This window comes from Mesoplodon densirostris, chromosome 18 (assembly GCF_025265405.1).
Source record: "Mesoplodon densirostris isolate mMesDen1 chromosome 18, mMesDen1 primary haplotype, whole genome shotgun sequence".
NCBI classification, from domain to species: domain Eukaryota; kingdom Metazoa; phylum Chordata; class Mammalia; order Artiodactyla; family Ziphiidae; genus Mesoplodon; species Mesoplodon densirostris.
In genome coordinates, this window is record NC_082678.1 from 35,589,090 (window position 1) to 35,614,279 (window position 25,190).

Sequence of the window (25,190 nt, forward strand, 5' to 3'; positions counted from 1 at the left end):
TTAATCTGAGCACACCTTACAGAGGCTCCACACCATCCTGGGGCTAAATCAGGGGACCCGAGTCAGATGCATTCCAGAGTTCTGAAGAGAAGGGACCCTGAACACAATCAAAATGCAACTGTGCAGATGAACAGAAAATGCTTCTGAAGAAAAAGCAGCAAAGTCTGGTGTTCGTCTCACAAAAAAGCCCGAGATTCCAAAAGGGCGGCCCCCACACCGAAGGTCCCCATGGGCACAGCCTATCTGCTCAATTCACAAGCCACCCTGTCACTCACGTAAACGTGAGTTCTAATTACAAAACATTAGCTTCGGCCTGATGGACTCGCCCAGCTTTTTTATTTTTTAATGCAACTGATATCAACTATTTATTTATTTATTTAGGGCTGCATTGGGTCTTTGTTGCTGTGTGCAGGCTTTCTCTAGTTGCGGCGAGCGGGGGCTACTCTTCGTTGCGGTGCGCGGGCTTCTCATTGCGGTGGCTTCTCTTGTTGCGGAGCACAGGCTCTAGGCACGTGGGCTTCAGTAGTTGCAGCACGTGGGCTCAGCAGCTGTGGCTCGCGGGCTCTAGAGCACAGGCTCAGTAGTTGTGGCACACAGGGTTAGTTGCTCCAGGCGTGTGGGATCTTCCTGGACCAGGGCTCAAACCCGTGTCCCCTGCATTGGCAGGTGGATTCTTAGCCACTGTGCCACCAGGGAAGTCCCGATACCAACTTTAGATTCACATCTTCCAATAATTCCTAAAATCTGTATCTGTTCACAATGAATATGTTCTTTAAAAGCTTTTCAGAGGAAAAAAGTGATACAGAAGACACGCCAATGTTCAAATAATTTAAAACAAAAAGGTAGATTTAATGCAATAACCACATTAATCTGAGGATAAATAAATCCACAACAGGCTTTAAAGTTTGAAAACGTTTTCCTTTCTTTGCAGAGAGGATGGTTTTCTGAAAGTACACAGGACCGAAGACGTCAAAACAAAACAGTGTCTTAACGTCTAGGTGAGACGGGGCCTGGTCCTCCCTGCCGCCCTCCCGACACCTGCCCCGGCCACGGCGAAGGCTTCTCTGAAACTCAGGAAGAGTCCTGGCTTCAGGAGTAACTTGATGGCTTGTTTCCCGAGTCGTCTTCCTGCGACCCCATGCTCTGGAAGGGAGGGAGAGAGGCAGTGCGCTTGTCTGCCCTGGCCAAGGGTTTCCAGCCAGCCCCAGACACCTACCCCCCGAGGACGCCACCCCGTGTACGGGGGAGGCAGGTCTGGGACCCCCACCCTCATCCCTAAACACACTTCCAGCCTGGAGTCTGGAAACGTCCCCAGCAAGTATGTCTCTGTGAACCTCCCCGATATGGCTTCTGGGCACAAGCTCACACTCCTGATGGAGGATGCCACCCTGCCCCGCCCGGCCCACTCCGTGAATAAGGGGGCCCCAGTCACCTTCTGCACGAACTGAGGGTTCACTGTGATCTCCTGGTCCATGGCCCTCAGCCGTTCGTCCAGCTCTATGCACCTCAGCATCTGCGTGGAAGACAGGCGTGGACGTGCTGAGTGAGCGGGTTTAGGGCAACTTCACCTTTTTAGCCTAGACTATTACTGTGGGTGCTACAGGGTCACAACTCTGGGGCCAGATGAATTCTGGAGTCAGAAGTTTTGGATTCCGCCAGCAACACAGTACAGCAGGACCTGGGGCAGCACCTCGTCATCAAACACGCTGACATCTTTTGCAGTGAAACCTAAAAATATTCATTTGCCATCACATGAGTTACAAAAAAAACCTTCCCGTTTTCAGGGTTTTTTAAAGAAAACTTGGAATTGCCAAAAACAGACTGTGGAGACATACTGCTTTGAAGGTTCTGGAGCTGTTCAGTTCAATCCGTTTGCCTAAACAAAGGGAAGAAACCAGACCACCCACACAATCCTGGCTCACGTCCAGACCCCGGCAAGCACTCAGAGCAGGACGCGCTCCGTGGCCCACGCTGCTGCCCAGGGGCCACCGCGCACGGCTCGTCTCCTCCAGCTGCGCACTCTCCCCCTGCAGAGACGGGGATTCCTGACTGTCCGAGCTGGGGCTCCAGATTCACGTTACTGAAGGCTCTACAGTATAGGTGGCCACTGGGTACGGATAAAACTGTACCGATTCTAAGACCCTTAAAGTGTTTCAGGAGTTGAAGGAGGCTTTGGTGAGCTAGACAAATAAGCTAACCCACCATCTACTTATAACCGTACAACCTGGGAGAGTTCACCTTGAAATTAACTTTCTAAGAAATAAGATGTTCTTAGAAACTAGTTGGGAACTACCGGTATTTAGAGCTAAAATTATCCTGGAACATACAGTCAGTATTTCAGGTATAACATCATAAACACCAGCCCAAAACACCTGGCATTCGTATTTACCTCCTGATCAATGTTATGAAGCATGGCAGGGTTATTATATTTTTCAGGGTTATCATGGAAACTGACCATCCCATCCTTCTGATTAATACTTGCAAAAATTTCACCATCTTCTATCTATAAAAGAGAAATCAGGAAAGCAGTTTAGACCCAAAAACTATGTGACTATGCAGTGTTTCAATACAATCAGGAGAAATCACAGAAAGCAATAAACAAATAATTCTGTATGTGTATTTTTAAGCACCACCTGCTTATTCAAAGATATCTATTCAACACCTACCATGTGCACTGCGCCAAGATAGGTGTGAAGGGGTAAAATCCACATAAGGTAAATTAACCATTTTGTTTTATTTATTTATTTATTTGGCCATGCGGCATACAGGATCTTAGTTCCCCAACCAGGGACCGAACCCGTGCCCCCTGCACTGGGAGCACAGAGTCATAACCACTGGACCACCAGGGAAGTCCCAAATTAACCATTTTAAAGTGAACAATTCAGAGGATTCAACTACACTTGTGATGTGCAGCAACCAACTCTACCCTGTTTCAAAAGATTTCACTGCCCCCAAGGGGAACCCACCCCATTTAAGCAGTCACTGCCCATTTTCCCTCCTCCCAAGCCCCCTGCAACCACTAATCTACTTTCTGCCCTATGGATTTGCCTGTTCTGGATGTTTCATATAAATGGAGTCAGACAATATGTGGTCTCTGTGTCTTGCTTCTCTAGCATAATGTTTCAGAAGTGCCCTTACATCTTTAGAAAATTTCTGTGAGATATAACTGACGTTGCCGTTGCATTTTAAAAAGTGAAACCCTAACACATTTTTGTTTCACCCCAGTAGAAATTATCTTCTGGTCCTTTAAGAAAACTTTCTGCCAGTGTCGATTCCAAGGCAGTTTCAAGGTCTTTGTTCTTTGCATCAACTGGGGATTTATTTGTTTGATCCTCACCCCCAAATCCTGTCCATGAAGTAAAAAGCAAGAAGCCAATAAAATCCCAAACAGGTGTTGTTATTCTAACAAACTGCTCCCCAGGTGACAGTGGTCTGTCACAGTGGAACTGAGCTGCCTGAGCTGGTCTGCTCCTTTCCATCCTGGAAAGGGATGGGCCCCAGTTAATGAAACACCCACAGCCCAACACACACTAAACAGAAGGCGTACCTCTGACCCCATGAGCAAAGAGAGCTGCCTCTTCACAAAGGGGAAGGACATGCACACCAGGCTCACCACAGTGGCACTCTCTGTAATAACTACAACTGGAAACAACCCAAGCGTCCCCTGATGGGAACGGAAAGGCAGCCTCGTATAGTGGAACGCTGCAGCCCTGCAAATGAACCAACTACAATGATACCCAACACTGTGCATGAATCTCATGGTGTTGAGCAAAAAAAGCCAAAGTACATATGCTGTACGTTTCCTTTTATATAAAACTCAAAAATAGGACACAACTAAAAATAGGACGATAGAAATCAGGATAATAATAACCTTTCTAGGCAGAGGTAGGGCTGGAAGCAGGTTTGAGAAGGCTACACACTGTATGTTTCCAACTATATTACATTCTGGAAAAGGCAAAACTGTAGAGAAAATAAAAAGATCAGTGGGGGTGGGGGAAGGGTGAGAGGGACAAATAGGCAGAGCACAGAGGATTTTCAGGGCAATGAAAATACTCCATCCGACACTATAATGATGGATCCATGTCCTTATACACTTGTGCAAACCCACAGAACGTCCAACACCATTAACGAACCCTAATGTACAGTAAGACCTTGGGATGGTGACACATCCGTGTAGGGTTGTCAGTTGCTAAGAACTGTCCCACCTGGTAGGGGTACTGACAAGGGGAGGCTGTGCACGTGTGGGGCAGGGAACCCTGTACTTTCCCCTCAACTGTGCTATGAACCTCAAACTGCCCTAAAAAATTGAGTCTTATTTAAAGAACCACCCCTGCCTTCATAAATTTTACACGGTAGGGCAGGATTTTTCAGGTGTGGCGTAATTGACATTTTGAGCCAGATTAATTCTTTGTGGTAGGTGCTGTCCTCTGCATTGTGGGAGCTTGAGCAGCGTCCCTGGCTCTACCCACTAGATGTGAGTAGCACCCCCAGCTGTGACAACCAGAAACGTCCTCAGACATCTGCCCTGGCAGATGCCACGTGTCTCTGGCAGATAAAACATCGCCAGCTGGTCTGGAGCCTGTCAGGGTCCGTCTGGGCTGGGCGAGCACCTCACGAGCTGTGCCCGCACCACTCACGTACTGGTCCCCACCACTGATGAGCAAGTCCGGGGAGGGGTGCGGCTGACCCACGGGATGGAACCCTGTGGGCAGCAAGGTGCTCTCAGCAGGCGCTCCAAGGCTGGGGAGGTGGGACAGGTTTTGCTTGTTTGGGATGTGTGTCTGTGTTTGGAGGATTACCTCCAAACACAGGAAAGGAAAAAACCTCCAAACATTTGTAAATTGAACTATGGAAAGAAAATACTCCATTATCACAACTGAAAAGTTTCATGACTCCTCATCCTGACCCGGCACCACTCCTGAAACCACAGGGGCGATCACCAGCAGGAAACGCAGAGTGCTGACGTTCTGCGTGAGAAGGTGCGCCGGACCCGGGCTGAGGACAGAGCTTTGCTCTTGGTGGATCAGATCGGAGACGTGCGCTTGTGTAACAGAATAAGTAAGTAAATGATGCTATTTCAACTTGGTGGGTTACCACATAGTCATTTAAATGCTTATCCAGGAACTTCCCTGGTGGCGCAGTGGTTAAGAATCTGCCTGCCAGAGCAAGGGACACGGATTCGAGCCCTGGTCCGGGAAGATCCCACATGCCACAGAGCAACTAAGCCTGTGCGCCACAACTACTGAGCCCGTGTGTCACAACTACTGAAGCCCACGTGCCTAGAGCCATGCTCGGCAACAAGAGAAGGCACCGCAATGAGAAGTCCGCACACCGCAACGAGCACCCAATGCAGCCCTGCCAAAGTAAGTAAATAAATAAATAAAATAAAAATGCCAACCTTTAAAAAACAAATAAATAAAAAAACAAATAAATAAATGCGTATCTAAATTTGGGGAGTGGGGAGTTACAACTGGGAAGTAAATGGGTCTCAGGTGTCCTGTGACATTTGCTATCTGCATCTGGAGCTGAGCGCGTGGGTATCCGCTCTGAGTGTGGTCTCGGGGTGACACGGCCCAGGAGGGGGGTGAGTCAGACTGCCACCCATGAGGTCACCAGGCCCCTACCTCGCTGCACAGGACTTCCTCAGGGCAGCAGGGCCCTGCCCCACATATGGCTCATCCGTGGCTCATCACAGACCAGCAGGCAAAGCAGCACTGCTTTGTGTCTCTTTGTATTATCTGAAATATTTCATGAGTGTTTTAAATGATATTCACAAAAACTGTGACGATGAAAATATAAATACGGAGCACTGCTAAGACACCACTGTGTGTAACACATGAGTACATGTCACAGGAAAACCCCAAAGATTGTAAGTCAATCAACGAAAATGTCCACAGTGGTTGACACTGGATGGGCCCCCTTCGTCCTCCTTTATATTTTCTATCGTAAACACCTGTTACCTGTACAAGGACAAAAATCCAGTGATTACTTTTTGAAAAATAGCAACACACTCACCATGTGCAAGACGTACTTTTCTGCCTCCTGAGGTCCAGATAACTGCACACGACTTGCCATGTCTTGTAATGACAGCGTTAAAAAGGTCTGAAATTCAGAAGTTAATTAATCACAAGTAGAAACGCTGAGGAAATTTTTATTAAATGTGTACAGAGTTCTACTGAGTCTCTGAAAATTTGCTTTCCAATACTGTACGAGATAACTTTTTGTTGTGAAGATGACATGACTAAGGTTTTAGCCTCAGTTTTCTAGAGGACTAATGACTTTTAAACAGTATCCCACACGTGTGTCCTGTACATGTGAAATGACGTGTGCACCACCATTTCAGCACCGCCTGCAACGGCAAAGACTGGAACCACCTAGAAGTCCGTCAGTAGAGGGCTGGCTGAGTGCAGCGCAATTACACGAACGGACTCCTACACAGCTGTAAAAAACTTACTGAGTGTGGACACTTTTTATGAGCTGGAAAAGAATCCAAGACATGTGCATTGTTAAATATAAAAAAGGATGCAAAACAGGGTCTACAGGGCTTCCCTGGTGGTGCAGTGGTTGAGAGTCCGCCTGCCGATGCAGGGGACACGGGTTCGTGCCCTGGTCCGGGAAGATCCCGCATGCCGCAGAGCGGCTGGGCCCGTGAGCCATGGTCGCTGAGCCTGCACGTCCGGAGCACCGCAACAGGAGAGGCCACAACAGTGAGAGGCCCGCGTACCGCAGAAAAAAAACAAAAACAAACAAAAAAACAGGGTCTACAGCATGCTCACATCTGTGTACAAGGAAAGAGTGCATACGTGTGACAGCACACATGCATATGAATGCATGTGCTTCTATGTGCACAGATGATCTCTGGAAGGATATCCGAGAAGCGGGTGACACCAGGCTGCCTCTGGAGAAAGAAAAGGCCGGCTGGGGTATAGGAACTGGATGGAGATTTTTGTGTCTTTGAATTTCGTATTGTAAACGTATTACCTTGTAAATAATATAAAATTGAAAAAAAATCACATTCGCCCTTCAAAATTCAAAGCTAGAATGTGTAAACAAATAGGGAGTTAAAAGGAAACCAGTATTTATCATTGGTTTGCCTGGGACTTGATGAAAATGCCCCCTTTCAGGAACAAATTAAAAGAACTCTTTTTTTGGGGGGGCAGCTGGCAATATTTACAATGATGGCATTTTCAGAGCAGGCCATGTTAAGACTGTGATGTTGAAAATTCTTAATAAGCCAATGACCGAAAATTCTGATACATATACTTTAGTTCAAAGAGTAGCACGCCCTCTCCAAATGAAACTACTGTTAATTCTAAGAAGTATCTAAGTAGTTTAGCGCCAATGAGGACTCAAAAGTGAACATTTCTAAATACCCGGAACTGTCATTTTCCCCATTTCAAAATAGGGAGAAACTTCCACTTGAATGTCTACCAGAAGAGGACTGGTTGAGTAAGTTGTGACCATCTGTACAACAGAGTATGATGTACAGTCATTGTGATGCAGGCTTATGTTGCCGTGGAAACAAGGTGAAGACAGTGAAAAAAGCCAAGTACAGAACAGCACATACAATATGATCCCAACTACAGTGAACAGCAGTGTCTACACACAGAGCAGAGAGATTTAGAGAAACGCTCACAAAACACAAATGTGGAGCAGACCTGAGCCTCACATGATAACCCCATTTCCCTGGTTGCCCTGCAGCCAGCCTCTCGTCCCGACACCCACATACAGTACACCTGCTGAGACTTCTTAAAAAGCCTTTGACTTTTTTGCCCTTTGAATAACATACTAACCTGGCTGGAAAATCCTCTGATGCTCCATCTACTGTTCTAACACCAGGACATGACGCCACACATCCTCTATGGTGGCGCCCCTGCCCATCAGCAACTGTGATGCCCCCCCAAGGCCGCCGGGAAGGGCTTATCAGCCCAGCGGACTCAAATCAGTGTTAAGTCAGCACAGCAGGACCAGGACACTGGTGACTGTGAAGCCACTGCCCCGCCCTGGACTGGCCACCTAAGGCCCTTCATGTTTGGTCGGTCACACTCTGGATCCGTATTTATCCGATCCAAAACGGAAAACTGCACTTTCCATATAAAGCATACCGACTTCTCAGTATAAGCTATCAACTGATTCCAAAGTGACGAACTGGGGTTGACTATTTCACAAGATAGTTTAACTGATGATTTTCGCAGTGATGCCTACTTATTAGATTCCCTAAGTTCTAATTCTTCATTTAACTTTCATTCGCCATTTTGTAACTTAACATTTTTTTGAACGTGCACTGTCTTTTCTCCTTGTTCACATTTTGGTTTTTCATCTAAACTCCCAGTACCAGTCACCTACGGGTGCAGCTGTTTCCCAGCAGCTCCTCTCGATGGTGAGATAGAAATTTATTGTACTTAGAGCAGCTGCATTGGCACCTGGACCAAATGGAAAACACTGTGGGGAGAATTCAGCTGCTGGTCACCTTGAATCTCTTAGGTCCGGTCTTTTTACCCTATGGGTGCAGCTGGTTTTTCTCTGACAGGACATTTGTTTTTCATCCTCTTTGAGTCGCTCTCTCTTTTGTGTTCTCCGTCTTCCTCTTACAGATTGATGTCTGGAGTGTGTGGAAGGGGCCTCCTTCTCATGTGCAATGACCCTCCCCTCCTCCTCCTCCTCGAGGAGCGATTCTCCCCACGCAGTGGCGGCCTCCCCGGCTGCCCCTCCTCCCCCTGGTCGCCTCCAGCCTCCCTGGCCCTCGCATCAACTGAGCAGCGTCCTTTCCCCTCCTCTGCCTGGAGCCCGACCGCACCGTCCTTGAGCCCCAGGAGAAGAGCTGCGCCGTCCCGGTCACCGCCACTCTCTGTTGGTTTACTACCACCTGCAGCAATGCCTTCCTGGCTCATGGGGAGCTGCGTTTTTCTTTTTACACTTTCCTGGGCGGTTTTAACACTTGATAGTAAGCATATTTTCCGTCATCAAAAGCCATTAGGCTTATTTTCATCTTGAAAATAGAAAACACACCATCGGCTCACCTCCCCCAGCTCCAGTGTGCTGGCCCTGTGCCCCCGCGTGGGTCAGCCCGCCGCAGGTCCTGGGCAACATGGCCACGTCCCCGGGCTCCCTGTCTCTGCCTCCCAGGGTGGCCGTATCTCCTACCTCTTGCTCTTCACCTGTCCCTCTTCTCAAATACCCTGCCCCAGCACTGGAAAGACCAAAAGCCCCTACCAAAGTGCCCTAGGGGGTCAGCGGGGGGAGCTCTTCCTCAGGATGAGACCCTGAGCTGCTGCCTCGGTGCTGAGGGGGACGAGGGGAGAAAAGGAGCCCAGGGTCAGGAGGGGCCCGGCCAGGGCCTCACCTTGGTGAGCCTCTGGATGTTCTTCTTGTACAGCGAGGACAGGCACTGCTTCACCAGCCCCATGTTGTTGTCGCGAGCGAAGGTCTCGCTGTGCTTGGTTACCAGGTTGCGGAGCTCCGAGGGGTTGTTGGTGGAATAAACTTGCGCTAACTCGTGGTACGCGTTGCTAAGAGGCTAAAGGTGTGCAGGCGGGAAGAAACCAGATTCGAAAGTTAGAGGAACGGAGCCTGTGTAAGACGCAAAAGAAAACATGGCACTAAATTTGGAGTAAGTACATTCAACATCCTTTACTGTTACCTAACAATTTATAATTTACCCAAAGCAAATGCATAGTTTTCAAGACCAAGGATAGAAATGCACCATGGAGTAGTTTACTGTCAAACAAAAAAACCACCCACTTTGTAGTACAGAGCAAACTGCTGCACAGCAAGTGCAGTACACACAGTTAGTAAAGGCACACAGGTCTTTTTTCTCCATCAGTGGCTCTTGATTTTCCTCTTGATAAACCACTTTGGGAAGAAGAAGGAAAATTCCCACTCTTCTCAGTTCCCTCTCCCTCTCACACATACCTCACCGGGCGCAACGGGACAACCCGTTACTTCTGAGGGAACCAGAGACAACAGGGCTGAGGGCGCACTCAGAGATGTGCTGCTTTCACCATCGCACGTGTTCCCCTCTATCTTATTACGTGAGCATGCGTTGCCCTCTATCTTATACACGCGCATGCGTTGCCCTCTAGCTTACTACGTGCGCATACGTTGCGCTCTATCTTATTAAATGCGCATGCATTCCCCTCTACCTCATTACGTGAGCATGCATTGCCCTCTATCATAGTGTGCATGCGTTCCCCTCTCATTACGTGAACGTACGTTGCCCTCTTATTACGTGCACATGCGTTCCCCTCTATCTCATTACGTGCGCATGCGATACCCTTACTACGTGCGCATACGTTCCCCTCTCTCATTACGTGAACATACGTTGCCCTCTTATTACGTGCACATGCGTTCCCCTCTATCTTATACGTGCGCACGCGTTCCCTCTCTTATACGTGGGAAACCGGACCCAGGCCCACGAGTAGGTCTGTGGTCCGGAGACACGGATTCAAACCTGCATCCCCACCCTGAAGCCTGTGCCCTCTTCACCACTCTGGTATCACCGCCAACAAACCACAATTGTGGGGAAGGAAGCTGAGTCATGGGGACCTCACCTTACAAAGGCCCTCCTCCTAGGGCCACCTGAATCTCCCCGGGAGCTCCCCAAACCTGCGCGTCCTTCTACCCACCCCCATGCCCCCATCTGTGACTAGCAGCCTGGAGCCCGAGAAGCACGACGGGCTCTTAGAGAAGGACATGGACCACCCTCAACAAGGCAGCACGGAAATCTTCTCATCAGGAAGACTCACACTGATCTAGTGAAATTTTGAATTTTGTAAAAGGAGGGTCAGCAAAAAATTTTTATCAGAATGATAGTGACTTCAGTTTAAAAAAAAAAACAAAAACAAAAAACCCCATGAGCATGTATTTTAAAAAAAAAAAAAAAAAAGTAAGTCATTTCTTCACGTGGTCCCAGGGCTGAGTCCTCAGGGAAACAAGAGCAGCTCTGTGAACAGCGCTTCGGGTTTAATAAGATTCCCTAGCACTTGGTCAAAGTGAGAGTCCAACAGAGTCAGCACTGCTTTTCTAGGACCTTAAACATCTACAGTTATGATCACCCAGAGCAAAAGTGTGAAAACAGATTCCTAGGAACATCGCGGTCCGTCAGGTGATCGGTGTGCACCGACTGGGAGGGTTCGGGCTCTGCCAGACGCCCAGCAGGCGGCAAGTGAGCATCTGCTAATTTAACGTGCTGGGAGAGCTAGGGCCCGTAGAATAAGACTACAGAGGGCTTCCCTAGTGGTGCAGTGGCTGAGAGTCCGCCTGCCGATGCAGGGGACATGGGTCCGTGCCCTGGTCCAGGAAGATCCCACATGCCACCAAGCAGCTGGGCCCGTGAGCCATGGCCACTGAGCCTGCGCGTCCGGAGCCTGCGCTCCACAACGGGAGAGGCCACAACAGTGAGAGGCCCGCGTACCGCAAAAAAACAAACAAACAAAAAAACGACTACAGAGCTACGCATCACCACAATTTCCTATGAACAAAACATGTCACCTAAGAAATCCTTCTGTTTTAAAAACTCACCTTAATGAATCTACCCACAATTTGAGACGTATATTTCGGCAGCTGTTGCACTTTGCCAAGCAGTATCAAAGAAACGAGAATATACTTTTTATATGCCTCCAGCATGATGTGACTGACAGCCATAGCAGGAGTGGCGATGGCCTGAGCAGGAGTGAAGATAGCAAGGGAGCTTGAATTAGGAAAAGAGCACTTATACTAAATCACGACCTTTTAATAACTCTAGAATTTACCCTTTGAACACATCCAACTCACTGGGCTTTGGTGTCTTCACCAAGCTGTGCGACTATCACCATTACCAAATTTCAGAACATTTTCACCCCCTAAAAAGAAACCCCAGGCCGTCAGTGGTCACTGCCCACTCCCCAACCCCAGGCAACCACTCCTCTACCTCACGTCTCAATGGACTTGGCTACTCTGGACAGTGCATATAAATGGCTTTTTTCTGTGTGTGTGGCCTCGCTGCGTGGCTTATGGGATCCCAGTTCCCCAACCAGGGATTGAACCCAGGCCCTGGGCAGTGAGAGCACAGAGTCCTAACCACTGGACCGCCAGGGAAGTGCCATAAATGGCTTCATGTAGTCTTTTGTGAGCAGCTTCGACGTGACATTTTCAGGGCACACCCCTGCAGTGGCCTGTGTCAGGACCTCATTCTGTGTTATGGGCAAACAGTGCTCCACCTTTTGTGTACTCAGATCCTCAGCTGGCGGGCATCTGGCCACATGAATCATCATGCTGCTATGAACATTCATGTATGTATTTGAGTGGACATTTGTCTTCACTTCTCTCGGGTGTAATCCTGGGAGTGAAGTGCTGGGTCATATGGAAGTTTTAGGTTTAACCTTTTGAGGAACCGCCAAGCTATTTTCAAAGTGGCCACACCACTGTACATCCCCACTGGCAGTTATGAGGGTTCTGAGTTCTCCACATCCTCATCAACACATTACTGGCTCTCTTTTTAACTTCAGCCATGCTAGTGTGATTTGATATCACACTGTGGTTTTGATTTGCATTTCCCTGATGACTAGTGCTTTTAGCCATTTGCCTATCTTCTTTAGAGCAATGTCTATTCAAACCCATTGCCCATTTTTAAAATTTTATTGTTGAGTTTTAAGACATCTTTGTACATTCTGGATGTAAGTCTCTTATCAGAAATGTGATCTGCCAATATTTCCTCCCATTCTGAGGCTGCCTTTCCACCTTTTTCCACCTGGATTCATGAGGGTTAAGAATTCAAAACTATCACACCCAGATCAGCCCAAATGTTCCAAATCAGAATCCAAGCCACTGAGCCCATAAGGCACTTCTGAGAATTATTCAACAGAAACACTCATGCAAGTGCATAAGAACACAAGTGCAACAATCCACACGCAACACTGCTTTAAGAGTGAAGCTTTAATAGCGAAGCAACAAACCTGCTTCAAGCGCCACCAATCGGGGGCTGGTAAACTGCCAGGTCCACATGTAGCATGGGGTAAGAGGAGGAGGCTACTTTCACTCTTTACTTTATATAATGCTGTGTGATCTGAATTTTTTTCATTAAGTACATCCTTCTTTTGGATTTTAAAAAGGCAGTAAAACAAAATCTGTGTCACCTCCTGAAATTAAGGTACTAATACTACCTGGAACTGATGTACATCACGAAGACACAGCGCCATGAAGTAGACTGCCACTTGGGCAAAAGAGGGACTATGTGGATTATCAGGTAAAAGTCTTCTAGCTGTAAACATAAACATGCTGTGTCTTTGACACTTCAACTCTCTGTGACAGAACCGCGCACCTTCCTGCCGCGCGCCCATGTCTCAGCACCCCTAGACCATCGGCCGGCTCATCCCGCCTCTGCTGGGCTGCAGAGCCACCGCACGTTCAGTAGCTGCAGGTGTGTGCTCGCAGTTTTCTGAGGAACTGAAATTGTGACCGTATGGTCAATGTAGTCCCCTGGAAGGTCCTACCTGACCAGTCACGTCCTTGAAGGATACCGCCCCTGTCAACAGCACCTGTGGTCACCCTGCCCTAGGCCCCCAGCAATGCTGGTCAGCCCCCGCTCACTGAGGCAATGCCCACTCACAGGTCTGCGCGGGGATTTCTACAGCATCTCAAATACACCATGAGCTCCTCTGAGGCTTGGAATGTCTTTTATTACCCGAACATGTGCTCTGAATAAAACAACTTATGAACGTCTGGCAAATTTATCCTAAAACACTGGTTTTAGCCAGTACTGTCTATCTTTGTTAGACCCTGAGTGAAGCTGCAGAGCTGCTCAATATGTCTCATTACACAGACACAAAGGTGGGGGGCACTTTTCACTGTGTACTCCTTCACACCCTTTGAATTACAGACCAGAAGAACGTTTTATTTATTAAAGTAAGAAAAACTCGGGAGTTCCCTGACAGTCCAGTGGTTAGGGCTCAGCGCTTTCACTGCTGTGGCCCTGGGTTCAATCCCTGGTCGGGGAGCTAAGATCCCACAGGCCACACGGTGCAGCCAAAAAAAACAATGAAAGAAAGAAAAACTTAACCGAACGTCACATCTGGTTTCAGAACAAGAAGATGCGTCAAAGGTCACTCGGTTCCATCCCTTCCCCACACGCAAAGGAAGCTACAAAGTCAAGAGGCACACACAACTCAACCCAAACCAGATGGGGGTTGTGGCAAAGCCTGGTCAGACCTGCCCCACAGTGCCCATCCCTCCCCTGTCCTGCACCCCTGGCCACAGGGAAACAGCCTCTGAAAGGACCCTCCCCTGCAGCTCCAGCCACGAGCCTGCGAGTTCACACGCCCCTGGGGGAGCGCCGACTACCTGCTCGTAGAAGTAGAGTGCTCGCTCGAAGTTCTTCAGCCCGGTGTAGACCATCCCGCCATAGTAATAGTAGCACAGGAAGTGCCTGGCCTCGTAGGCCCCATTCTCTTTGCAGATGTCCACCATGTCCACGTCCAGGTACGGGAGGGCGGGCTTAAAGCACTTTGCCAGCAAACACAGCTGTGGAAAAATTGACACGAAGCCATCATTCTAGGTGCACTTCGGCTTTAGCGGAAAGAGCAAATTTGCAGATTCCGGAAAGTTCTAGAAAATAACTGGCTTTACATTTTATTGACTAAAAGGATCTAAATGTCAGCACGTTATTCCATTTTCTTAGGCATTCGGAATACAATAGCATTTCTTTAGAAAAGACTAACCGGCTATGACATAAAGGGCCCCACAAATGAAGCAAAGCCCATCTATTTACAGATGCACGACAAGTATGACCTTTTCTCTTCACTGCCCTGGTGAAGTAAGAACAGTTTCTCTCCAATCACTCCTTTTCCATGTCTGAACCCCTCAGGTAAGTGTAGGGAATGTGCAGCTCAAGAAAGCAAGATCCAGCAAAGTTCTGTGTCTGGGTGATGCGGCACAGGGCACACACAGGCACAAACTCACTGTACACCTGAGATCTGCAAACTTTACTGTATGTACGTCACACCTCCATCACAAAAGTTTTTGAGAAGAAATAAAGAGGGGACTTCCCTGGTGGCGCAGTGGTTAAGAATCCGCCTGCCAATGCAGGGGACACGGCTTCAAGCCCTAGTCCGGGAAGATCCCACATGCCACAGAGCAACCAAGCCTGCACACCACAACTACTGAGCCTGCGCTCTAGAGCCCGTGAGCCACAACTACTGAGCCCGCGCGCCTAGAGCCCGTGTTCCGCAACAAGAGAAACCACCACAATGAGAAGCCTGCGCACTGCAACGAAGACCCAACGCAGCCAAAAAATAAAATTAAATAAATAAATAAATAAATAAAGAGAAAAGAGTGCACGTCTCCATGTGAAATTAGAACACGTGGTTGAAATAATCCATATACCATGTTATTCATTAAAGAAACAATCTAGATACCCCACAGGGACTGGCTAAACCCATGTTATGGAATTCTCTGCAGCTGTAAAGCACTGACAGAGAATCATCTCCAAGACACAGTAAGAAAAAAGCAAGGTACATAAGACATTGTATAGATTAGTATTTGTGTTTAAAAAACCAGAGAGAACAAATATAAACATATCTGCTTATATGTGCATAAACATCTTTGGAAGGATGCCTAGGAAACTACTAATTCCAGTTTCCTTTGGAGAGAAGGGATGGGTGGCCAGTCAGCAGGTGGGAGACGGGCTTCATTATATACCACCCCCCTTTGCCATCTGGGTTTGGAGTCACACAAAATAAAATAAATACATGAACAACACTTTAAGTGTAAGAAGTCACCTGGTTCGTCCTCAGGTTCCAGAGCTCCTTACTGGGATTGTTACGGTCACAAGCGCTACTCACCCCACCTGTCCCCACATCACGAGCTGACTAGCTGGGCCTCAGTCGATGGTTTGCGTTCAGTAGCCCCAAGATTCCCTTCCCAGCAACAGGGGCAGCTACACATTCCGAGGCTTAGAACACAGCGCCATCTTCACCAAGTCCAACCGTGACTCAGGGCAACCCCTAGCTGCTCACCTGGCAAAGGTCAGCATGGACGGAGGTCAACTGGTTTGTGTTCATCTGCATCTTGTCAATGGCCTGCTTAAGGACGCCGATTCCGCGCAGGGGCTGTCAGAAAGGACACCTGTCAGCACGCTGGGTCCTAGGTTGTCACTTAGAAACGAAAGTAACATACTGATGGGCTCTTCTAAACCACAAGAGGAGGGTCCCACAGCCTCTCACGAAACTTCTGTCCCTATTCAGTCAGAAAATGTTGTCTTAAGCTGTTTATTGTGATATGTAGAGTAATTCAGCACAACTTTTTAAATCATAAAGCTTTTTCTAATTATTGGAGATCAATAATCAAAAGCAACATTACATTTTCAACAGTTCATTATACTTACAGCTAAACAAAAATTTTACAAATTATTTACAACAGATGAGACCTATGCTTAGGAGACTGAACTGTGGATAAGGACGTTGGCATTGTCCCGCAGGGCAGCCTAGGTGTCACCTGTAAATTCTCTCCAGCAACATCTCTTACCTGGTGGTAAATTACTGTTGAGAGTGATACCACAAGCCCCTTTTACAGCACAAGGGGCGCTAGAATGGCAGTTCCAAGCACAAACGGACCATTTTCCTGCCCTGACCATGAATAACAAGACCAAGGACCACACGAGGTGCAGTCGGCTTCTGGAGAGGAGGTGTGACCATAGAATGGCTGAGGAACTTAACATGTTTTTTCAGTAAAGACTTGTCGGGTTTAACCGTCTCCCTCAAACAATAATTATGTGGTGCTCCTACAAAATACCAACTGGCTCTTTGTTTTCAGCCTCTTTTACACTAGCTTAAGGTTGAATTTCAAATCAAAAAGAAACTTACAAATTACAACTTGTGTCAATATCACAAAAAATAAAGAGTTTACCAGATTAAAGGAAACTAAAGACACACAACAATGTAATTCAACCCGTGATCTGAGATTTTCTTCTGTTATAGAAGATATTAGTGGAACAACTGGTAAAATCGGAATCAGGTCAGATTTGTTAAAGGAGTCGATCAGTGCTCATCCCCTCATGTTGATCACCGTGCTGCAGTCATGTAAGAGAACGTCTTAATTTGTCCTAATTTTTAAGAAACACTCGCTGAAGCACTCAGGGTAAAGGGGCATCACATCTGCAACTTTCTTTCCGTGGCTCAGGAAAAAGAGAAAAGAATGAACAAGTATGGTAAGACACTAACACCTGGGGACTCTGGGTGAAGGGCATTTATGGCAATTAATTATACTAACCTAACAACTTTTTTGTAAAGCTAAAATTATGTCATAATTGCAAGTTAAAAGTTTTATTAACAAACAAAAAAGCGGCATTTTACAGCACAAGGGGTGCTAGAATGGCAGTTCCAAACACAAGCAGCAGCCTCCCCCCTTGAGGCACTACTCCTGTGGTCAGAGCCCCGCAGAGGATGCTCTGAGCTCTCCACAGTGACCACATACGTCCGAGCATTAGGGTCTCAACACCAGGCTGGAACCCTTACACTCAGCACATTGTGCAGTTTAGAGGCGTGCAAAACAGAACTATAAATACTCAAATAACATTCTTACCTGTTTTCTTTCCACAAGTGCATTTGTTAGCTGATGGCAAAGCCCAGCAACTAGACACAACAATAATAAAATATTGAAAATATAAATGACTACAGGGCAGAATACATTCCGTGGCAAAGAAGAAAAAGCTGTTCCCCTTACAGGTGTCCGTCGCATAGCGAATGTGCTCCCCGTTACAAGTGCTGATGAAGAGCTGAACCTGTGAGAACAGTGTCTCGAAGTCAGGAACGCTGGGCATAGAAAACTTCACAAACCTACAACACAGAGAAAAGAAGCAACTTGTCCTGGCGTCTCTCAGGGAAATGGAGAAGTCTGTCCGTCCTGCCTCCAATGCTGTGTGAAGTTAAAGGAGTCACAGTACTTTTAAAAATGAAGAACTGGAATCTGTGAGATTCTCCTGGCCTGGTTCTCTGCACAGTCAAGACACAGAACATGGACACAAATAGAGGTTAAGAAAAATATGCTTAAAAAAGAACAACTTTTACCCAGAGCAGTTAGGCAAGAAATACAACGCAACCAAAAAAGAACTTTCAAAAAAGAAAACTCCGTCAAATGAGGCCAAATATCAGGTTGCCCTAATACCCGTGAAGTAACTGAATATAAACTTATAACCAAAAATTTTTTAAAATACTTTTCTTTTGCGGTCCAATGTGCTCAGTACTGCTTTATTCACCTAGAAACCCGCCATGGGCAACTGCCTGAGCAGAACACACTGAAGCTACGGGCTGGCCGGAGGCCACGGCGGCGGCTCACGGTCACGGTGCTGCCCCAGGACCCAGGGGATGCTGGGTGACCTGGGAGAAAAACTCGCTGCAGGGCAGGCCCGGAAGGAGCGGAGCGCTGAGAAGAAGGACGACTCAGGCAGGTGGCCCAGCCCGAACCACCGGGCAGATGGTGCCACCAAGGGCTACCGTAAACACCAAGAGGGGGTCGGAGAGGTTTCGAGGGAGAAATCACATAAGCTACCACCACTTAGACATTGCTTACACGTAAACCGCAAGCTCTTCTTTAAAAACAAAAAACAAAAAACTGAATGGTTTAAACTCATTTCAAGAAAAATCCAATGGGTATTATTGCCTAAGGACAATTTCTCCATCTTTCAATTTGTACTTCCATCTATACAGTATTACTTAACAATGCCACCTTACATCTATAATTACACTTTCCAAGTATCAAAATGTGTCCAGACAATCTCATTTGGGCTTCACAATAGGTCAGTAAGGCATTGTGATTTCCATTTTATAAATAAAAATATGAAGCTCCGGGCCTCAAACCTCATCATCAGCAGAACATAGATTCAAACCCAGGGAACCTGGAAACAAGGTCAGGGTTCTTCCCAGGTTTCCTTTAACTGATATACAACGTAAAACACCTTCTAGTTTCAAACAGCTTCCACACACATCACCTCACTTGACATGCACATCTGCATAAGCTGACGCGTGTACAGATCATGCTTTCTGTTCTTTTAATCGGAAACCACAGGCGGCAGAAATCTTCCCCAGCCATCCCAACCCACAGAACCTCCTGCAGCGGAGGCCCTGCTCCACATCTGCATCGTCTCAAACAGTGGCTACAGGCAGCTCCTGAGCCCTTGAGGTGTGGCAAGTGCAGCTGAGGAACTGCATCTTTCCCTTCACTCATCCGTAAAGATTTACATTCAAACAGGCACGTGAGCTACTGGCCACCCGTGTTCCGACGGCACCTTCCTCCTGACGCAGACCTGTCTCAGAACCTCAGTGCAAGTGGAGCCAGATCCTCACTTTAGGTCAATTTCTTCTCAGTTTATTTACATTACCTCAACTTTCATAACAACCACAAAATCCCAATTTATAACACTACAACATCAAGAGAAAAGAATTCAACTGTCAAAGACACAGAGTCACAAGAGTTCAACAGACCAATTGAAATAACGTCTATTTAACTTGGCCTTAAAACAGCTTAAACTTGTACAGCAACTATAGCTTTTTTAAAAAGGGAAAAAAAAACCCAGCTTAAACTTGTCTGAAGGGAATTGGAAGCAAGGCTGCTCTGGATCACTGGTAACTTCACTCGGTATAGCCCTGTGCCCTGTTCTGTCACTCTTCCCTCTTTTCTTTCTAAGTTAGAAAGTGGGGAGAATCCAATGGACTACATGAACACAAGTATTCAGATAAACGCAAACTACAGTGCCCTCAACTGAGATGGCCATTCATTTTTAAAAATACATTTCAAAATGTGTATAAACATAAGAGTTTTAAAAGATGATAAAACACACCAAAATATAAAAGCACCTGCTGTATAGCACAGGGAACTCTACTCAGTGCTCTGTGGTGACCTAAATGGGAAGGAAATCTAAAAAAGAAGGAATATATGTATAGTTGATTCACTTTGCTGTACAGCAGAAACACGACATTGTAAAGCAACTAGACTCCAATAGAAATTAATTTTAAAAAGTAAAATAAATAAAAATAAAAGCAATGATTAGCCGCATCGAGTTAAAGGTAACTACTACAACGTGACTTCAGTTGTGCAAGAGAGCTCACTGCCACTGACAGGGCTTACTGCATACACCAAAAACCCCAAAGCCAGAAGGTGCAGCGGTGAGGTTAAGCATGCACAAGATCACACAGGAAGACGCCCTTACAGAACAGCAAGGACTCCCAAGGAGTGCTCCTGCACGTCCAGAGCCCCGAGCACGGTGTCCAGATGGGATAAGTTCTTCGCAAGGAGCTCCCCACTCTTGTTGATCAGTTCACAAAGCTGAGTCATCTGCCCTGGAAAACAGGAACGACACTGTCATTCAGTTATACCATTAACCAAACCAAAGCACGTCAAATCCCAGGCTTCACACCTCAGACCTGCAGGTGCCTGATAGTGATTTCTTCTCCTTCATTTCAGACGAGGACCCAGAAGGGCCAAAGACATCCTGCCTGCAGCCTCAGCACTAACCTTCCCACTCTCCTCTGGCCCCTGAAGGTTTCCCCTCTTCTCCACTCCCGCTTCTGGTCCCCCAAGCCAGCAGTGTCCACATCACCATCAGCACCACCGCACCTCCAGGACTATGACTTCATCTTACGGCTAAGCCTCTCGGTCCGCTCCTTCCTCTCTCCTCCACCTTCCCTCAGATCCCCACCATTTCCTGTCTGGACTCCACCGTCTTCCAAGTGGTCCGCCTCCTTCCATCGCTCTCCTCCAGCCCACAGCCCACGCTGGCACCTGTCTGATCTTTCTGAAGTACAACTCCCATCACACTCCTCCAAACGCCCCCCTCAGCCCCGTCTGGCCTCCTGAGCCTCCCTGCACACACCAGCGTCCCCGCTCTTGCCTTAGGTCTCTGCACTGCTGCTCTCCAAGCTGAGTGCTCCCTCGCCACTCTTCCACGACCCCCACGACCCGACTCACTCACGTCAACAGTCAGCCCGGGCCCCCCCTCCCACGGCTCTTTGTCCTCTGTGCTCTCTGCATCCCCGGGATCCTGGTGTTAGGTCATTCACATGAACTCAGGGGGAGAGTCGGCTCTTCTCCAGCTTCAGAACGCAGTGCTTGCCTAGCACCCAATCAATCAACAAGCAGCTTGTTGAATTAATCTAATTGATCCACCAATCTTTCCCCAATACCACAATATTATGTCTTAACAACTAAGGTACAGAATCTAATTAGGCCAGAATTGGACTCACCAATTTCCCCCCAAGGAATTTTCTTTTTTAATTGAGATATAGTTGATTTACAATATTATATAAGTTTCAGGTGTACAAGATACTGACTCACAATTCCTAAAGGTTATACTCCATTTATAGTTATTCTAAAATATTGGCTATATTCCCTGTGCTGTACAATATATCCTTATAGCTTATTCTATACATAGTAGTTTGTACCTTTTAATCCCCTACCCCTATCTTGCCCCCTCCCCTTCCCTCACCCCACTGGTAACCACTAGTTTGTTCTCTATATGTTTCTTTTTTGTTAGATTCATTAGTTTCTTGTATTTTTTAGATTCCACATGTAGGTGATAACATGCAGTATTTGTCTTTCTCTCTGTGACTTACTTCACTAAACATAATACCCCCAAGGTCCGTCCATGTTGCTGCAAACGGCAAAATTTCATTCTTTTTTATGGCTGAGTAGTATTCCACTATATATATATATGTACCATATCTTCTGTATCTATTCATCTGTTGATGGACACTTCGGTGCTTCCATATCTTGGCAACTGTAAACAGTGCTATGAGCACTGGGGTGCATGTATCTTTCCAAATTAGTGTTTTCATTTCCTTTGGATATATACCGAGGAGTGGAATTGCTGGATTGTATGGTAGTTCTGTTTTTAGTTTTTTGAGGAACCTCCATACTATTTTCCACAGTGACTGCACCAATTTACATTTCCACCAACAGTGCACAAGGATTTCCTTTTGTCCACATCCTCGCCAACATGTGTTATTTATGGACTTTCTGATGATAGCAACTCTGACAGGTGTGAGGTGGTATCTCGTTGTTCTGATTTGCATTTCCCTGACGATTATCAATGGTGTAGACTCACCGATTTTAATGGGTTATTCTGATGACAGACACCACGGCCACACTCTACTCCCACATCCCACCAGCTGTTTTCTGGTGACAGTGGAGGGTACACATAAGTCCATGGGCATTAACCTCTCAAGTTTCCTCCTCAACGGTTCTCTTTCACATTTTGAACTTCAAGCTACCCATACCAGCTATTTCTATTTAGTAACTGAGTGATTTTTCCTATTAAAAAACACTTAGGGGCTTCCCTGGTGGTGCAGTGGTTAAGAATCCACCTGCCGATGAAGGAGACACAGGTTCGAGCCCTGGTCTGCGAAGATCCCACATGCCACGGAGCAACTAAGCCCATGCACCACAAATACTGAGCCTGCGCTCTATAGCCTGCAAGCCACAACTACTGAGCCCACGTGCCACAACTACTGAAGCCCTTGCACCTAGAGTCCACAACAAGAGAAGCCATCGCAATGACAGTAGCCCCCGCTTGCCGCAACTAGAGAAAGCCCGTGTGCAGCAACAAAGACCCAACGCAGCCATAAATAAATAAATAAATAAATAAATAAAAAGTACTAAAGAATAAAATTTTTAAATTTTAAAAATTTAAAAAACACTCAAATGGTATAATGCTTAAAATCCAAGTGACTGTAGCCAGGAACTTTGATAATTCCTAGAGCTTCTTACTATACTTTTAAATTTTTACCAAAAATAAACATTCCATTATCATCACACTCACTGCAAAACAATAACAAAGAAAGTCCATGATCTCATTAGATATCACCTTTCAAAGTGATAATACTAGTTGAACTGGGAAATATCAATACCAACTCATCATCATCTTGTTAGAGATCTCACCGGCAGGAATGAAATAGCTTCTTTGCAGTGATTTGCATCACCCACAATTAAGCATTTCAGTCCATGCTTTTCCCCCAATTAAATAACCAATCCTGAGATGAGACCTAAGAGGAATGCTGGGTCACCCTGAAATCATAAGGCAGTCACCTCGTGCAGGCCAAGGGGAGACACACCTAAGGGCCACAGCGTGCGTGTGAAATGAACCCAACCAGATGGGGGCCAACGAAACGTCCTCTAATCAGAGAAAGCTGGGACATTATGCCACTCCCTTCACTTAAGGTTCATGTGAGAAAATTCTGAAGAAGAGCTGAGGAAACACGCTCATTAACGTTTGCTATTCGGGGAGCATGAGGCACAGGCACGAGGCACAGGGGCAGGGCAACTGTCCTGTGCCTCTCTGTCCGGCACGCTGCTCCTAAAGCAGCGACTTGCACAGAGCGTGTGTGCAAAGCTTTCAGATAAGTGATCCTGCTTGATGCTCACGACCACAGCCCTAGTTCTGTCTTGTAAATAAGAATACTGGCCCGGGGAAATTAGGCGGCTGGCACACCGAGCGACCGAGACAGGACTCCAGCCCGAAGCTTCTAGGCACACGGCACCGCGGGAAGGAGAAACTTAAGTCCGTGGCACGAACGAACGCATGGATGGCTTCTTCACGCCTAGAGAATATGGTTCACCTGTGAAGCCAACTCCTATCAGTAACGAGAGAAACGAGACAGAACCGCCGCGCTGCGCCCCACACCTGAGCAACCTCGGGGCAGAGCCTGCCCTTCTTACACAAGGAGACGAACTCAGGAGAGAAGCGTGCCTGCCCAAGGTGACGCAGCTCCTGCAACTTTAACGGTTCCTCCCTCTCAGTCCTGATAACTCGGCGGAGTAGGGCCATTTCTATTCCACAGATGAACAAACAGGGTGGGGAAAGAGGCCTTACAGCAGCGGCCAACTACTTTAATTCTGGGCCCAGGGCTCGATACGCAGGTGATGAAACGAACGAACCAACGGCATGAAAATTAGTAAGAAAATTAACAATGGTTACAACTCCGCCCGCAAGAGGGGAGTCTGGAGCCAGGGCCCCCGGGGGACGTGCGCGCCAAGCCGCGAGGGGCCCCGCCGCGCGGCCAGGTCGGGAGGGGCCGCCGGGAGCCGAGACCGAGGGGGCACCGACGGCGGGGGGCGGAGGCCGGGGGTCGGGACCCGGGCGGAGAGGCCGCCCAGCTCGCGCGCTCGTCAGCCCCGGCCCAAGCGCCGAGACCCCCGGCCCAGCCCGGACGCAGGCTCGCGGCCTGTACCCACCGCCTCACCTTGGGCCGAGAGCTGGCGGACGCTGTTGACGAACTGCTCCAGGGCAGACGCCATGTTCCCGGCGGCCCGGCGGCAGAGGCGGCGCCCGCGGGATGAGAACCAGCGACCCAGTGGAGGGCCTCGATGGCGATGACGTCACTTCCGCCGCTCAAGCACCGCGAGATCTCACCTACCTGGGACCCAGCTACTGTTTCCATGGAATCCGCTCTAGGGATACCGCGCCGGAAGGCAGCTTTCTTTCCCTTCCGTCTTCGTTCTGTGCACACGCGAAATCGCTCCCTGGGTTTAACGGAGATGGTGGGCAAAGGAAGGAACTGAACTCCTAGTTAGGCACATCCTTTCCGGATTTTGTTCTGAATGGCTGTCCCGTTTAACACCTTGCCAAATCCTCCAAGCCCGGCTTAATTGCCACCTCTTCCCTGAGGCTTTTCCTGCGAGGTAGTAGTCCGGCCAGGCAGGCAATATGCGGTCAAATCCCTTTTCTACCACTTAGTAGCTCTGTGACTCTGGGCAAGTACCTTGGCTGTCCTCTGCCTTGTTTCCCCAACTGTACAATTCTCACGATAAACCACGTAAAATACTTATGGTTGGAGGGGAGTGGTGTGAAGTGGGGCTGCAGGATAGACAGGGACCACGTCAAGTAAGCTGTGTTAAAGATACTGGACTTTCTCCCCAAAGATTGGGACGCCACGGAGAGTTTGATGCAAGAGAGTGGCATGATCAGACTTGCACTTAGAAAGGGCTGTCTGGCTTTACATGGATAACCTCAGAGAATCATTTAGGAAGCTATTACAGTAGTCAGTCGATATGAAATATAATAGTAAAAATTGTACCTTGAAATACAGATGGAAACAAATTGATGTATTTAGGACAAGTATAGATGAATGACTTTAACACTTGTACTGTAGGATGGAGCTGTCCCTGAATGCTGTATGGCAACATTTGGTCCTCAAACAGAAGACAGATATTTTGAATTACAGGACACA

General features: G+C 47.5%; 1 protein-coding gene across 1 annotated transcript; it reads right to left on the reverse strand.

Annotated features, from left to right (window-relative positions):
- Nucleotides 1-825: 825 nt before the first annotated feature.
- Nucleotides 826-24,335, reverse strand: COPS3 (COP9 signalosome subunit 3). Its single transcript, XM_060081948.1, has 12 exons — nt 24,204-24,335; nt 20,177-20,306; nt 17,695-17,807; nt 17,554-17,603; nt 15,990-16,082; nt 14,317-14,496; nt 11,521-11,661; nt 9,344-9,517; nt 6,016-6,102; nt 2,390-2,503; nt 1,433-1,513; nt 826-1,143 (listed from the first exon to the last, which is right to left on the reverse strand). Exons 1-12 carry the CDS (start codon nt 24,256-24,258, stop codon nt 1,090-1,092), a joined length of 1,272 nt encoding a protein of 423 aa, XP_059937931.1. The 5' UTR covers nt 24,259-24,335; the 3' UTR covers nt 826-1,089.
- Nucleotides 24,336-25,190: the final 855 nt, after the last annotated feature.